At 41.8% G+C, this 17,043-nt stretch overlaps 2 protein-coding genes and 1 long non-coding RNA gene across 13 annotated transcripts in view; 1 reads left to right on the forward strand and 2 right to left on the reverse strand.

The window, feature by feature from the left end:
• OFD1 (OFD1 centriole and centriolar satellite protein) overlaps positions 1-7,370 on the reverse strand; it is a 77,541-nt gene extending 70,171 nt beyond the window's left edge. For 2 of the 11 annotated variants that reach the window (XM_040634346.1, XM_040634322.1), the window contains exons 1-2: positions 6,793-7,370; positions 3,215-3,313 (exon numbers count right to left, since the gene is read on the reverse strand). In XM_040634346.1, coding sequence (XP_040490280.1) covers positions 3,215-3,307 — 93 coding nt within the window. In that variant the 5' untranslated portion in view covers positions 3,308-3,313; positions 6,793-7,370. Of the gene's footprint in view, positions 1-3,214; positions 3,314-3,488; positions 3,789-6,792 lie in introns of those variants that run through there. The other 9 variants (XM_040634335.1, XM_040634360.1, XM_040634365.1 and 6 more) reach the window with 7 other exon arrangements.
• On the forward strand, positions 3,921-15,630 carry TRAPPC2 (trafficking protein particle complex subunit 2). Its single transcript, XM_008696380.2, has 5 exons — positions 3,921-4,064; positions 9,952-10,063; positions 12,652-12,796; positions 13,238-13,323; positions 14,556-15,630. Exons 2-5 carry the CDS (start codon positions 9,971-9,973, stop codon positions 14,652-14,654), a joined length of 423 nt encoding a protein of 140 aa, XP_008694602.1. The 5' UTR covers positions 3,921-4,064; positions 9,952-9,970; the 3' UTR covers positions 14,655-15,630.
• LOC103668110 lies at positions 7,511-12,645 on the reverse strand. Its single transcript, XR_569940.2, has 3 exons — positions 10,291-12,645; positions 8,589-8,681; positions 7,511-7,994 (listed from the first exon to the last, which is right to left on the reverse strand). It is a non-coding gene; the product is annotated as an uncharacterized LOC103668110 (long non-coding RNA).
• Positions 15,631-17,043: the final 1,413 nt, after the last annotated feature.

Consider the following 17,043-nt stretch of genomic DNA (forward strand, 5'->3'; position numbering starts at 1 on the left):
TTTGTCCTCATTATTTTGCCCTTTTGCCTTTCCACATGTATATATTTTAGAATTCATTTGCCAATTTCCACAAAAATTCTTATGGCTTTAGTTGGTGTGCAGTGAATGTAGAAAACAATCTTTTGAGAATCAACATTTTGACAGTATCGAGACTTCCGATCTACGAACATGGTGTATTCCTCTTTTTTAAGTCTTCTCTGATTCTTTTAATACAGTTTTTTTGTTTTTTTTTTTTTTGTCTGGAAACCATATTCATGTTGCTAGTTGGATTTACTTTTAAGTATTTGGTGTTTCTGATGCTATAGGAAATAGTAACTTTTTAAGAATTTTTAATAGTTTTGTTACTATGTAGGAATTGTATATGATCTTTCACCCTGTAATTTTCTCCATTTAATTATTAATTACATCTACTGAATTTTCTTTTTCTCAATTATGCCAAATGAACATAGTGACCCCTGAATTTCTCCCTTTCTGATTCTGATAACTTCTACTTTTTTTTTTACTTTCCTTTTTGAACTGTCTAGGACCCTCAGTATACTTTTGACTAAATGTAATGATAATGAATTGTCTTGTCTCATCCATAGTGTTAGCTATACGTTGTTGTTGTGTTTTGTATTTTATCAGATTAAGAAAATTTTTTTCTTTCTATTCCTTGTTTTATAAGTTTTTTTTTTTTAATTAATAGGCATTGATTGCTTTTCCTACAAATATAGAGATGGCCATATGATTTTTCTTTATTTTTCTGATGATGTAATAAATCATGTGGATTGATTTTAGAATGTTAACTAATCTTGCATTTCCATTCATACCTAACTTTTCTAACACATTATTTTGGATGTGACTGCTATCATTTTGTTTGGTATGCATATGCATACATGAGATTGCTCTTATGTTATAATGCCTATGCTATAGATTTGGAAACTGAGGTATAGAGATTTTAAATAAATGATTAAAGCCAAACAGCGATTTAGAATGAGGGAATTTGATTTAAGAATATATTTCCATAACATTAAATTATTAAATAGCAGTTGCTGATTATAACGTTTTCAGAAAATGATATGTAATGATGCTGTTGCTCTGTGAAGTCCCATATATTAAATTTGTATTTTTCTAGAAATTAAAAAAAAAAAAAAAGAAGGATAAGGATACATCAGTATCATTTGTGACCACAAACAAAACACTCTCAAATATAATTCAGAAGCACAGTAAAAGAAAGTATGCCACGGCCAGGAATTCAAGGACCATTTCACATTAGAAAGCATATTAATGCATTATACACTACAATCAATTCCAAGTGGGTTAAAGAGTTAACTGTAAAAACATAAGGCCTTTTTAAAAAATAAAAAGTGAGTATTTGTTCTCTTAGAGAAGAGCTGAGAATAATCAGGAAAAAAAAATCAATAGATTTGACCATATTAAAAATGTACACCAATATTTTTAGAACCAAATTAAAATTGAACATTGAGATAAAGCATGGCTGCAAAATTGGAAAAGAAATTAAGTTTCTATTAAAAGAAATTTTATACATTAATAAAACACTGCTGAGAGGGAAAAATGGGCAAGGAACATAAACTGCTAATCCACAGAAAACATACAAATGGCCAGAAAATATGTGCAACCTCATTAATAATTAAAGGAATATTAAAGGTTTTCCAATGTTTAAAAAAAGTCATGATAGTATCATTGGAGAGATAAGCATTATCAAATTGCTGGTGAAATATATACTATTACAATCTTTCTAGAACAAGACCCATATACTTACAGCCTTAAAGCTCAGGCCTTGGGTTGCTCAGTCGGTTAAGCATCTGCCTACAGCTTGGGTCATGATCTCAGGTTCCCGGGACAGAGCTCAACAAGGCTCCAAGCTCAAGGGGGAGACTGCTTCTCCCACGCCCTCGGCCTCTTGCCCCTCTCCCTGCTAGTGCTAGAGATCCCGCACTCTCTCTCTAATAAATAAAATGTTTAAGAAAAAAAAGCTCAGGATTTTGGTTCAGTTATGTCACTTAACCTATCCTAGGCAAAAAGTGAGAGATGCAGTGTGTGTAGACCTGGGTATAATGTAAATTTTCAAGAGGGGACTGCTACATAAATTAGCCATACATTCAAGGACAAGCCAGGTGCCACTGAAAACAAGGATTTCAATGAACTTTAAAGGACACAGGAAAATGTTCACCATGTATCAGATTAAAAAGGAGGGGCATCTGGCTGGCTCAGTCAGTGGACTGTGGGACTCTGGGTCTCCAAGTTGTGGGTTTGAGCCCTGCATTGGGTATGGAGATTACTTAAAAATAAAATTCAAGAAAAAAAAAAAAAGATACACTTATGCCAATTAGTGGCTGTATTAGGGATGATGTTTCTCCATGTTTTTCTATATTTTTCAGATTAATCTCAAGGTTTAAGTTACCAAAACAATGGGAGAGGGAGGAAAATTTTTTTAAAAAGTCACTTTTCCTTAACATTATTTTAAAGAGAGGGAGGGGGGAGGGACAGAGGGAGAGGGAAAGACAGAATCTTAAGCAGGCCCCACCCCCAGTGCGGAACTGGTCATGGGCAGAGCCCACAACCCTGATCATGACTTGAGCTGAAACCAAGAGCTGGAGGCTCAAGGGACTGAGCCACCCAGGTGCCCCCTTAATTTAACATTTTAAATATAAAATGTACTTTAGAAATGTATACAGTAATGAAAACATTTGAGCTAATCCTACTCCTTGCTGTTCATATAATATGTACTAATACTTGGTGCCCAAATATTTATACATTTCAATACGTTTTAAGAAAGAAATTTCGCATTCCCCAAATTATTCTACGGTAAGTAGTACACCTAATGTTTTCTATATCGTGTCAATTTTCTTCATTCAAAAGTGAGTACTATTACAAAACCACTTATTAATTCAGGACTTGCAAGCCAGATTTATAAACCAAGTCCAACTTTACTTGAATGTGTTTACTTTATAAAGTTACCCACTACTACCTTAACATCAGTCCAATAAACCTATTATTTGAATATGCTCTTTTAAGACCAAACCCTCAACCATTTTCAAGACTTCCTGTGTTCCATTACAAAGAGTTATACAGAAACATAAAAATGTTACTTACCAATACAATCTATGTCATTCTGTTTTTAAAAGCCAAGACCTGTATGTATTTAAATGTGGACTGCCTGTTACAAGTTAACGTATAGAAGTTATGTAAAAGATATGGCTAAAACGGGTACCTTGAGCGTGTCCAGTATACCCCGATCCTTAAACGTCTGGTATAGCTTTTTTCGCAGTTCATCTTGACTCAACACGTCAGATTTGGGGGGCATAGTGGACTGGAAGAAAAAATGGTTACGGGTTACCTGGCAGGCAGATGGACCATGAATTTCTGAAAACAGACCAGTGGCCTCCAGGGAAACCCTAAGAGGCTGAGCAGGGGAAAAGAAGCTATAACGAAAACAAACGAGGTTACGTTTCTGTCCGTCCCTGAGGAGGGGCCGGTGTATCTACCTGAGCCATCAGCTGTCAGCTTCCCCTGCCCCCGACTTCCCCCAGCCGGTCCTGCCTTGGCCCAAGTTAACACCCAGCCGGAGCTGCAGGCTCAGGACAAGGGGGAATCCCGGCCTTCAGAACCCAGTCTCTGCCTCTGGGCCAGTCGGGAAGAACAAAGGAGCTGAACACTGCCTCTCACTCTGAACTAGGAACTCTAAACGACTCGCACTTCCTTTCTCAGCGGTTCTGATGGGTAGGCGGGGGCATGGTCCACATGCGACTTTCCCACGCGGCTGGAGGGCGGGGACCGGTAGTGAGGCAACAGAAGAAAACGAAGTACGACCCAGAATTCTCCGGGTTCAGCGTTGATCCCGCCCTTCCCCGAGGCCCGCCAAACCGAACCGCCCTGGTCGGAGTACTACGGCGCATGCGCTAGGCTGCGCAGTCCTCCGCCCAGAAGCTCCTCCCACCTCTCACGAGATCGCAACCACGGATTCTCGCGAGGATCTCTCGGGGAGTTCTGACAGAGGCTGCCAAGCGCAGGTCTGCGGAGGGAGGTGACTGGCTGTTTTCGTTGTCGGCTTCTCCCGGCAGGTAGGAGATGGAGTGAGTAGGGGACGGGAGCTTTAGGGGACGTTCCGGGCCCCGCGTGACACGGGTTTTGGCCCAGTCTCTCCGGCCCGCCCGGGGGCAGCCGGATCGGACCTGGCCAGTCCCCGTTCGGCTGATCTCATCCCAGGCCACTCGGCCAACGCACATCGCGTTTCAGCCTGCGAGCGTCGGCCACCTCAGGACCTTTGCTTCGTTTTGCCTTTCACTAGGCCATTCAGCTAATTCGGGGGTCTTTTAAACGGCCGTACTGTTGTCATTTGGAGTTGGAAAATTCACAGGCAGCCTGATAGTTTGTAACAAAGTGCTTGGTGACATTGTCTCAAATAAGTTTCCATGTAACCTCAGAGGAGCAGCCCTAAGCTTGTTCTCTGGGCTGTTCGGAATAAGTCTGTCTAGTCCAGAGTTAAATACTTGGTACACACGTAGGTACTGCCCTTCGATCACAGCCATCTTTCCTGCTACAGATCTTTCTTGTCTCAATCTTTATCAGCACCAGGCCCTGGCAGTTGCTACCGGCTAATTAGAACTGGCTCACCAGCGATAACCCATTTGCCATCCCTAGTCAAATTTCCATTAGAGAGCATACATTATACTTGAAGGGACGATCCTGCTGTATGTCACTCCCCACCCCCAGAAAAGTCTTCCCCACTTTAAACATCCTCCGTTCCTTCAGTAGCTCATCTTTCCAGAGCATTCCTTACAACACACAGTTCAGTTATTGATCCCTTTAAAATGGCATTCTCATAAGTGAGTATATTCCCTGGAGATGTAGTTAAAAGGACATTGTCTTAATGCCACCTAGAATTAGCATTAGATTTTGGATTACTGTATCAGACTACTGCCCCTTATTGAGCTTGCAATAAATGTAAACTTTTGGGTCCTTGTAGATGAACTGCTCTTAACCTAGGTTTCTCTCCTATTGTACATTTTTTTTTTTGCATTCTCTTGAATTCTGTCTTGTACATTTCACTTAAATTCTCTTAACGTGGAGAGGTGTTCGAATCCTTAGTATTGCCTTCCAGCTTATTAACTGCCCAAGCATGTTATCCTTGAATGTGATAAATTGGCCCTCACTTAAGCATTCAAAATGTTGAGCTGGACTAGGTTAAGGTCACGCTCAATGGTTCCCTAGAGACCCCATGCTGTCAACTGACTTGTAGAAAAACTTTTAAGTTCTTTGGGCATTGACATTCAGGTCAGGTAGGAGTGGTCCCTCACTGCCTGCACAACCACCACCACCACCACCACCCCGCCCTGTTGTAGCTCTGACAGTACCACGGACTCGTCTCCAGTTTGTTCTCAGGTTACTTCATAAAATGATTTGCCGTCTCTTGGATTGCTCTTCCAAAACAGAACATGTAAGTTTGGCAGGACTTGTTCTCATATAACCAGTACTTTGAGTGAGAAATCACGTTATTTTTGTATGGGGATTCACATTAACGAAGTTAATGTAAAATAAAAGCTCCTAGCAGGTCCTCTGACTAGAGACAGGCATTTAGTACGTGTTTCTCTTGGTGTTTTAATCTATTCCAGAAGTACCCAATTACAGAAGATAAGCCTGGTTTGACTCTTTTGGTCCTGAGATTTCCCATGTCACTGATTAGTACACAATCACATTTTTAAAATCAAAGATATAAAAATTTGCTAAGACCTAAAGACCTGTATTTATTGAGATGTATGTTTTTTTTAAAAAATATACCTGTCTTGAGGTTCACAGCCCGCCTTTTTGTCACATTTGCTATTAGAAAATCATTCTCTTTGAGAAAATGGAAGTTTAGCAGATCTGCATCCTATGTACCAGGTGACCTTTCTCCCCCTTTTCCTGATTGTAGTCTAAGACGGCTTTTGTTTTTAACTTATTTCACACATTTCCATTCATTTTGCACTTTTGCCCTTCTCATGCCAGCCTCACAGGTATGTGGTCTCATTTTTGTTTTCATTACTAGTTAGTGCCCTCTTTCAGTTCAAGGTAGTCCAGAGCTCCTGGATCAACACGTCGATTTCTTTACTTGTGGCTCGCTAGCTCTCTCAGGCAGCTCAAGTCACCTAGCCATCAATCAGGGACAGCTGCTGTTTTCATCCCAGGTGAGAGTCCTGGCTGCCCTCCATTCAGTCAACAACTCCAGTCTCGTGTCATGGAGAGAGGCTTCACAAATGCCTAATCTTCAGCTTCTCGCAAAGGTGCTGTTAATCATTTGATCACAGACTTCATCAGTCAGGCGTCTGAGACTGAGGGCCTCAGCACTAGAACCTTCAGAAGGTTCTTTTCTGTGTTGAGGCTAGTTAATCCCAGCGTGCCTCTCATTCCTGTGTTCCAGCTTCACCTGACACTGTCCCAGCTATTCCTCCCCTCCTCGCAGTTCCATTCCCCAAGCGTGGAGCACTTATTCTGTACTGGGCTCTGTGGTAAGCGTTAGGGAGGCATGCTGGGTAAGAAAAACACTTATGTTACCCCCAGGAAGCTTCCCCCTGACGCACCACTGCCCGCCCCCCGCCTTCCCCTCCCTCTGACCTTCTACAGTGCTTTGAAACTCTTGTCTCGTGGTGTGTGAACTCCTTTTGTCCTCAGTCTCCTTACAGAATGCACCTACCTTCTGTGGGCACTTTGAGTATTTCCTTTTTTCTCATTCCTGCAGCTTTTTCGCTCTGACATGTGTGTTGTCTGCTGCTATAACAAAGCTGAGTGGTTTAAACAACGTAAATGTATTACCTTACACGTCTGCGATATAGACGTCCGCCACGGGTCTCACTGGGCTGAAATCCAGGTACCAGCAGGACTCGGTTCCCTTCTGGAAGCTGTCAGGAAGAATCGGCTTCTTTGTGGTTTCCAACTTCTAGAGGCCGTTGGCCTGCCTCAGCTTCTGGCCCTTTCTTCCCTCTTCAGCACTGGCAGTGTTGCATCTCCATGACCACCACCCCCCCCCTTCCTTCTGTCGTTGCACTTCCTTCTGACCTTTCTTTTGGGCCTCTTCCACTTTTAAAGACCTTTGTAATTATATTGGGCCCACCTGGCTGGTCCAGGCTCCTCTCCTTGTTGTAAGGTCAGCTGGGGAGCAACCTCAGTTCCATCTGCAGCTTTAATTCCCCTAGGCCAGGAAATTAACATTCACAGGTTTTCGAGATCAGGATGTGGACAGGGCAATTCTGGCTACCACCACTGGTTCAAAACTGACGTGTTCATTTCATCCCTCTTTTTCCCCTTATTTCCTTTCTTGGTGAATAGACTCATCTTGATATTCTGCCTGTCACCCCAGTCAGGCATTTGAAAACATCCTTGATTCTTCCCTCTCCCTCAGTTCCCCAGTTTAATCCACTGCCAAGTTCCAGGTAGCCATCTCCTCCACACCTGGAGACCTACTCTTCCCAGGAGATGCTTGAAGGGCCCCTGCTTTAGGTGATGGGGATATTGAGCAGACACACACCCCCTCAAGCTCACACAATCACTGGCAGTTGCTTCATTTGTATCAGACTGGAGTACTAAGTAACACTTGCTTTGTGGATGGAGGGAATGGAGAAGAGGTTGCAGAATTTTAACAGTTTCAAATAATTGTTACAGAGCCAACACAGTAGCCAGTGTCCAATACAGTACTGTCCAGTACAGGAGCCACTAACCATATGTGGCTATTTAAATTTAACTAAAATAAAGTTAAAAATTCAGTTCCGCAGACACAGTGGCTACCACATTGGACAGCGCAGATATAGAACCTTTCCCTCCCCACGGAAAGTTGAGTGTATCGGCACAGAATTCTACAGTGTGTCTCATCTTTGCCTACCACCTTGGCTGGTATGAAATGACTGTAGACATTCCCTTCCTGAGACCATGTGGTTGTATTCTCCCAAGATTTCCATTTCTTCCACTTCATCTTCCAGTTTTGTCTGTAGAATCGAATAGTTGCATTACTCCTTCAGCTGCTGTGAAATCAAATTATTGGCAGTTCAAGTTCTGTCCAGCTGTAGAGTCTATGACCTAACATTTATGTGGTGTTTCCTTGGGTCCCTTTCTGTGTATCCTCACCCTGTACTGACACTATGCAGGCTCAGGAATAAGGGTCATCTTCCTTAGATGTGTATTGTTTTCTGCTGCTTCTTAAATGTTTGTGCTGAAAAAATTAAACCCTTCCCTTGGCAAACTCCAGCTGCAAACTCCTATTCCAATTAATGACATCCTTGTCGCCTTTGTTCAAATTTAAAGTTCCCATCCCCCTGCCCCTTGAGAATTTCTTTCCATCTTGAGAATTGTTGCTAATTCTTCTAGTTTTGCAGAGCTTTCATATCATTCCTGCCTGTCTTGTTATCCAGTTTTACTATTTGGGCCTTTCCCCCATCTTCCCCTAAGACTTTTCCTGTAAAGAATTAGACCGTCTCTGTCGCACCTGCTCAACTCTCATTTTATTGTCGGGCAAAGGCAGCCTTCGGCAACGATAAAAGGATGGACAAGGCCAGATTTGGCCTGCAGGCTGCAGTGTGCCAAAACCTGCCCCGAATAACATTTTAAATTCTATTTACCTCATCATGCCAAAAGAACGTCCTATTTGCCTTTTCTTCCAGTCATGGGCCTTCCAATTCCAAAGTTCAAAGCGCCAGCTGTGCCTTGATTTCCTTAACAACAAAGGTTGTATTCATTAGGAAACAATTTCAGATTTTCTGACGTTCAGTGTGATTCAGCAGAAGTCCCAGTGAGGCTTGATGAGCCCTGGGTTCTGACATATCTTACTGTACATTCCCTGAGACAGTATACCCTCAGTTAACCAGGTGGCAGCCCCATGTGGAGGCCTAAAGAGTCAGCACATCTGCATGTGTGTATGCTCCTCCGTGTGGTTCTACAGAACCTGTCCTGAGCACCTCCTCTGAGCCAGATACTGTGCCTGGTGCTCCACATGCATTAGGTTGTATAATCCTCAAGGTCACTATAAGGGATCTCTGATGGTTGCCTCAATTTCACCGAGGAGGAAACTGACATGGGGAGTTTAAGGACCATGCCTGTGGTCACTTTACTAGTAAGTGGCAGAGCTAGACCTGAACCTAGCTTTGTCTGATTCCAAAGACCCTGTGCTAAAAGTACATAAATACAAACAGAAATCCTCCCACCCGTCTGTCCGTCCATCCATCCAGATTTTGCTTGTGCTAAAAGCCACAGAATCCCTGATCCCCCCTCCACCAACCCTCCCCCACACTTTCATTTCCTTAGCAAACCTATGAATACCAGTTCTAAGACTTCTTAATGCCTCAAATGCTTAATGCGTCAAATGTCTTTCTTTTTGGATTATGGTTTCTTCCATCTTTTCTAGAATTTTTTTTTTTTAAGATTTTATTTTTTTAAGTAATCTCTACATCCAACGCGGAGCTGAACTCACAATCACACACACCACTGACTGAGCCAGCCAGGCGCCCCATGTCTTCCTTTCTTATGAATGTTGTTTAAGGAGGCATACCATAGGGTCTTGCATTTGCAGAGACTTAGAATACATTGTTCAGGTAGAAAGAAGACAAAATCGGCACCCTTTCTTAATTTTTCCCAGTGTTAGTGCTAATAATGCTAACTGGTCCAGTCCAAGTTTGGCCCAGCTTACTCTGAATGTTCCAAAATTTCAGGTCATGAGAATATTGTTTTTATGACTTTTGTATTAGAGGTCTTCTAGTTTCCCTGTGAAAATAAAGTACTGGATTCTACAGGACATAACACAGACATAATTTGTATAGTCCCAAAGCCATTTGTCTATGGCAATATACTGGAAAACATGACAAGCTTGGTGGTCTCCTTTTCTACAATGTCAGGTTTAAGTAAAAAATTGAATTCTAGACTTCTTGTTAACCATTTTTCATTTTCAGTATGGAGTACTAAAAATATGTGTTATTTTCATTTAATTAGGAGCTACATATTGAAGACAATGTCTGGAAGCTTCTACTTTGTAATTGTGGGCCACCATGATAATCCAGTTTTTGAAATGGAATTTTTGCCAGCTGGAAAAGCAGAATCCAAAGTGCGTATGGAACCTTAAAAATTTCTGTAAGAATTGTTATGCTGTTGTAATGATAATGGTGTGGCATGATTTTAGAGCTGGAAGAGATTGGGACAGATGAGGTAACTGGAATCCACCGCAATTAAATGAGGCTTGCTCTGCAGTGCCACAGGTTGATCAAAGCCAGCCAGGAAACATCATCTGAGTTGTTGACTCAGCCTCTGATTCAGCACACACTTGGTACTTACTAGCAGGATGCTCTGGGTCTCTTCTCTGATATGTAGTTCACCGTGTCACCCATTCTGAAAAGCTGCTCCCTGAGCACATAGAAACATAGTCCACCTATTGTGGGACCGGGAGAACACTTGTTACTGACTGAAAATGCCATAAGAGCCCATTCTGTCCGAGGGAATTACATTTTTCATCAGGACATACACGGTAGGGCCATTTACACCTAGGAAGGTTAAAAGAGACTCTTGCTTCCCTGTCCTGCTGCCCCTGAGACTACAGCAGTGTTCAGTGACCTTCTGCACCACTTACTAGCTGGGCGGTGCCCGCTTGCTCTTCTCCCCGGTGACACCACCCAACTTCCTTGTTGCCAGTAATGGTTCCAGAAAAACAAGCTTGGTTCAAGAACATGCCATTTAGAGTAAACGTATAGAGTTTTGAGATGAGAATACCTGGGACCCTTCCATCTTTTTATACTGGTCCATGTTGCTAATAAAAAGTTATGCTGTGTTTCTCCGAACTCCAAAATAAGCTTTAATGTCCCTTAAGACAAGAATTGATTTTTGAAATTAATTGTAACGCATAATGTCCAGTGTGTGATGCTTTTCAACTATTTAAATCTTGCCACAAAAATAAGATAGAAATGTGGTTAAGGTATTATCAGGTGGTTGTTGCTACATTATTTTCTCACTTTCCTATGAGCACACTGCTCATTAAAACTTTGTACTGGGGCATCTCTGTAGCAGCGGCAGCTTTGTGGTATAGGGCTACTTACAGTTTCTGTGGACTTGTGGTAGGCAAAACTGTGCATATAAAAACACTTTGTGGCATGACTTGATCTTAGTTCTTTCTCCTGCTACCACTCACCTTAAAGCATTTCTACATTTTTCTTCTAATCTCATGACTGATCATCCATGTAAAGTGATGGAAAACACTGCTGTAAACCAGACACAAAACACATCGATTTCTCTAGGGATTAAATTAGCTTCGTCATGGTGATGTGAGTGGAGTAAACATGCTTGAGCTGTACAGGGGATTCCAAGGCAACTGGCAGCCTTCCTCCAGCCCCATCAGAGAAACAGCCTCTGCAGCAAGATCATATTACGTTTCCTTTGCCAGGGCTGTCATAACAGAGCACCACAAACCAGGTGGCTTAGAGTAAAAGCAGCTCATTGTCTCACCGGTCTGGAGGCCAGAAGTCCCAAGAACAATGTGTCAGCAGGGCCAGGCCCCCTGTGAAGGTGCTAGGGGAAGATCTGTTCCAGGTCTCTCTCCCAGCTTCTGGTACCTCCCTGGCTTGTGGCAGCAGAACTCGTCTTCACATGGCATTCTCACTATGTGTCTGTCTGTCTCTAAATTCCCCTCTTTTATAAATACACCCGTGATACTGGATTAGGGGCCATCCTACTCTAGCATGCTAACGACAGCTGCAATGACCCTCTTTCCAAATAAGGCCACATTCTGAGGTACTGGGCGGGGTGGGGGGTGGTTAGGATGTCAACAGAAGAATTCAGTTCAACCCGTAACGGAAGTGTTCTTTGAAAAGTTTATTTTGAAATAAAGAATTCCACAGGAGTAGGACTGTTCCAGGTTGTGAATTCCCTCTCCATATTATGGTAGGACAGCCCCACCTCCAGTTAAGCCCACGAAAAGGACTCAGCTCTAACAGGACTGTCTCCTGCTGTTGAGACAGGTGACTGCTCACAGCTGGGGCTGAGCATGGCCTCCTGCCACGCCTACATCCCCGTCATGTAAGCTCCATTCACCTGAAAGAGGCCTATGCCAAGCCTTCTAAGAGTGCCACCTCCTCAGCTGTCTCCACTGCTCACCAAGTGTCACTGTACTCCAAGGCCTTCCCTGCCCTTTTCCCCTGCTGACCCTGAGACCCATGCCAACATCACCTCTGTGTAGCTCTTCTTTGCCACCTCCTTAGCTCTCTAGCCTACGTGAAGTGCTGTCCGTTAGCCATGACCACTTACGTATTTTTTCATGTCTTCCTCTAAAAAGATAGGAGTGTCTTTAAAGCAGAATCTTTTTTTTTTTTTTTTTAACCTACTGTTCTTTCTTCACACGCTTAAGTGGTTACTGAATTTGGTAACTTCCTTCTTGCAAAACTTAAAAAATAACCTATATAGTTTCTTGAACACATTTCATTTAAGTAATTGGCTGTTCTAACTGTTGAGTTTTAGATAGCAAATTGAAAAGAATATGATGTGAAAACACTTAAGATCTTTCCTAAGTCCCATGACAGTAATAAATGAAGTAAAAGCAGATGTCCCCCACCCCCAAGAAGACTGTGTATAGAATTTCCAGAATGAAATGTCGGTGTTCATGATGCTGTCTGGAAACGTTAATCTGGTGCTACTCACATTGTCATCTAGGATGATCACCGTCATCTGAACCAGTTCATAGCTCATGCCGCTCTGGACCTCGTAGATGAGAACATGTGGCTGTCCAACAACATGTACTTGAAAACTGTGGACAAGTTCAATGAGTGGTTTGTTTCGGCGTTTGTTACTGCAGGTCATATCCTTATCTTTTAAATAAAGATCTCTAACTGAAGGTGGGGGTAACAGGCTAGAACATGGGACACAGATGCCAGACTCGGAGTCTGTGGACTTCAAAGTGTCAGGTAAAAATTGCCGTTTACCAGGCTACTTTTATTTATTTATTTTTTTAAGGGGAAAAATCATTTAATGTTTTTGTTTAACAGATAATTTTAAAACCAAGTCTTAAATAAAACTAAGGTTAATCTGAACCATTAGGTTGATTTTAATTTATTTGGTAGTGACTTTCTAACTTCAAAAGATTATGTCCTCTTTAAGATAAAGTTACCTAACTTCAAAACCAGTTTACGTATTCAGCTTTTCCATCACAAAATATAATGCATGTGACTCATTTAAAGGATATCGTATCACCTACTTTTCATTTTTCATTTCTATTAAGATTATACCTTAATTCTTTCACATATGAGATTTATTATGCTTCATGACATAAGGCAAGAAGATGGAATAAAGAACTTCTTTACTGATGTCTATGACTTATACATAAAGGTATGGTATGTTCCGTAACTTTTTAAATCTGATTAGAAAAAGGGATTCCGGCTTTGACAAGAAATTGGCCTGTTGCGGTAACTCCCTTGTACTGTAGTTTTCATCTCAGACTAGCTCTCCCCGTCAGAACGATCCCGGGGAACTCCCTTGTCAGGCAAGTCTTCACCGCCAGGCTAACATGTATTTAGGACAGAACTCGTGGTAATGGTTTTTAAACTGATTTCAGTTTCCCCCTTTTGGCACATATAGTTGATTGTATTAGGGAACCCTAAAAAGAGAAGGAAAGAGGCTACATAAGGGAAATTGCTTCACAATTTTAATCTAAAATGTTCTCCATCTACTTTACAAGTAAGTTACAGTGCAATGATTATAGATCATAAAGTGTCAGGAAGTTTACCAAATAGTCGCTCAAGGAGAATGGTGCCACTCACATTTCTTGATAGTCAGAAAAAATAAAATAGTAGCAGGATGTCTGTGATTAAACTGCAGTGCTAACAGTATGTTCTTAGTCATTTGAAATGTTCTGTATTTAGACAAGATTTTTTGCATATCAGAACAGTTAATATTCCTAGTCAGAATTAGCAAATAAAAATATTTAGCTCTTAAAAAGACAGACATCAAGTAAATTAAGCTAGAAAAACTGGTTTACGCCTTTTCCTTGTTAGTGATTCCATCGACAGTTTTCTCACGTATATTATGATACGCTCATTACACTATTTAAGAACCTGATCACTTAGCCTTGTGTTAGAGGACAGTATTAAAACCCTGATTGTTAACAAAAATTACTACATAAGGGTAATTTAATATAGCAGCAACGTGGTATAGCTTTTTTTTAACTATGAGCGTATGGTGGACTTTTAGTTTTATGTAGCCAAAGGGCCTTACAGATTAATCCATACATTTATAATTAATGTGAATAGATTAGTATTTCACTCACAGGGTGAATCCTGAAAGTTCATTTAGCTTCCACAGACAACACTTACTCTACCACCTCTAGTTTTGCCACAGGTACTTCTCAAAACTGAAACACTAAGACAAAAATCTCCTCAAGGGGGCATTACTATTTAACAATGGAACATTTTTGTTGAAACTTAAAAATGTGGTCTTCAGACTTTTGTTTTAGATGTCTTTGATGATTTAATTTAGAACTTTAAAATAACATCCTTCTAGAAATCTATGATTTGTCAACCTTTGTACTTTGACAAGCTTACTAATACCTTCTTCTTTCCTAGTTTGCAATGAATCCATTTTATGAACCCAATTCTCCTATTCGATCAAGCGCATTTGACAGAAAAGTTCAGTTTCTTGGGAAGAAACACCTTTTAAGTTGAATTTGGAAAAAATTGGAAATAAACAATGTCACTACAATGGGGTATTCTCAGGAATGTGTATGTTGTAAGTAACTTGACTAAATAGCCTGGAAAAGTTTTACTTGTAGTCTAAATTTATCTAAACCTAATGAAATTCCTTGTATTATTTCAAAACAGTACATTCAGTTTCTTATGATTATCAACAGATCAATATTTGCTCGTGAACAGTGTTATTTATAAACTCTTTATAACCTTGAAAATATCTTTATTCTAAAAGTTAAGAATGAGCTTTTGACTTTACTCATTCAGGTAGCTTGATCTTGATGTCACAATTCAAAACCAAATGTCACTGTCAAGATTTTGGTAGATTTAAAACTAAAAGTTTCTGCAGGAGGGAATGAAGTTGATAGCATGTACGTCTAGAGCTACTGTTATAAAACCATATAGGCGGTATACGTAGCACTCCCCAAGGAGCCGAAGCAAACAGCTTTTGCAGTACCAAATGCCACAGGCCTGCCTCTAAAAGTGATTCTGCTATAAATCGAGAATCCTGGATCCATGTTTGTAAAACGCGAGGCTGGGACCAAAGTGACAGGTTATGTTCTTATATTGATTGCCTTTCCCTCCGATAGTAAACTAAAGTAAGTGAACCTGTTCATAGTTATACTAGTAGAAAGTTGTAATTCTGGAGTTGTAAACAAAGAAAAGTTTCTATTACATTAACATTTGCATTCTTAGCTTTTTTAGGCTGTACACCAAGGGGGTGGGGAGTGGTCTGTAACAAGTGGGATCTTACTGTAAACTAGTAAATGTCCATTTAAAAACAAGTACTACAACCAGATATTTTCTGTGCTGTGAGCACTTAATTTTGTTCCATCGTTAATAACTTCAGCAAGTAGTTGTAAGTTTGGTCTCATACCCTTGTGTGAAGTTGCTACCATAATTTTTTTACCCCATCTATTTATTTGACTTCTTAAATAAAGATGTTTGTCCAAGATTGTGAAAGTTTAATCGAATTTTTTAAGTGTTGCTCACAGAGCTGCCACTACTGTTTTAGTCCTATTTCCCCTATTGAGAGTCTACTATTAACCCATTTTCTAGAACTCAAATCACCTCAAACTAGGCGCCAGAGCTTTGGGAGCAGAAAGATACTCCGCTAGAAATCTAGGAGTGGTGTCAGCCGTGCTCGCTGCAGAGAGCCCAACGTGCACTTCCCGTACACCGTTCGCTCTGCCCTCAGTAAACAGCATGCAGGGGCTGCGGCGCGAGCTGCCAGGAGCAGCGGCAGGTTTGCAGCAGGAAGCTGTAGGGTGCCTTGCAAACCATGATCCTTTCCTCTAGGCTCGTGAGGGTGAGGCGGAAACAAGTAACACAAGCCCTATGTGAGTATGTTACTGTAGGCCGGTACCAAATTGTGTGTGTGACTGCATCTCTGAAGGAGCTTGAAGCGAGTCCACTGACAAGCATGGGGATGGATGGGACGTCAGATGTGAGCCGCACTGGAAGAGCATGTGGGCTGCGAAGGTGTGGAGAAAAGCGACACCGGGCACGTGGACAGGATGGAACCAGGACCGGTGTAAAGGGAAAAACCAGGGGCTGGTACTTAAGGAAGGTAAAGAGCCAGCAAAGCTTAGATCTGGTAGTAGGTGATGGCACACAAGGTTCAGGAACACAAGAGCAACGGGATGACATCATTAGCACCCTGGGCACGAGGCGCCACCGAGCAGATGTGTGTCAGCACTACGTCAGTGCTAATCTATGTTAGCGCACCCAAAGGGACCCAAAGAAAATGCACAGTTCTGTTACTGTCCTCTTTCGTTTCCTAGATGCTTCACTGGTGCCCACGTTTTCCATGTATGCAGAGAGAGAGTGGATTTCTTTCTGCTCTGCCCATACTATACCCGTGTTCTTTCACTTTTCATTCATGTCACCCCTTTCTGGTTGCCAGTCGAGTGGTGGCTTCTCAGAATCCACAGACAGTACACAGGTCCACTTTTCTACTTCACTGCCCCACAAGCCACTGGTGTCCACGGTGTCACGATACTAAAAGGAAAGCTTACACATTTTACAGAAATGTAAAACTCAAGGTTTTCCCTTAAGGGACATCTAGGATGTTTTCACTTCCACTAGGGAATTTTTCACAAGGTGACGAGGACATTACCCCACTGATGGAATTGTACTTAGCCATCTTCCACACTGCACATTGTACTTGCTACACAAGCTGCAAACGTACTTCTGTCTGTTCTCCAAGTTCCGTCATTTGCCCTTTTCTTAGCACTGAACTGTCTCAAAGGCTTTATGTGAGTAGACCACAGAAGCACACGTTGTCACAGAGCTGGCCCGACGCCGTGTGGCGAGCACGGGCACTGAACATTGGGGCCTCTCCTCCCCAGACCGGGGGGGGGGGGGG

This window comes from Ursus maritimus, assembly GCF_017311325.1.
Source record: "Ursus maritimus isolate PB19 chromosome X unlocalized genomic scaffold, ASM1731132v1 scaffold_X1, whole genome shotgun sequence".
In the NCBI taxonomy this organism is placed as follows: domain Eukaryota; kingdom Metazoa; phylum Chordata; class Mammalia; order Carnivora; family Ursidae; genus Ursus; species Ursus maritimus.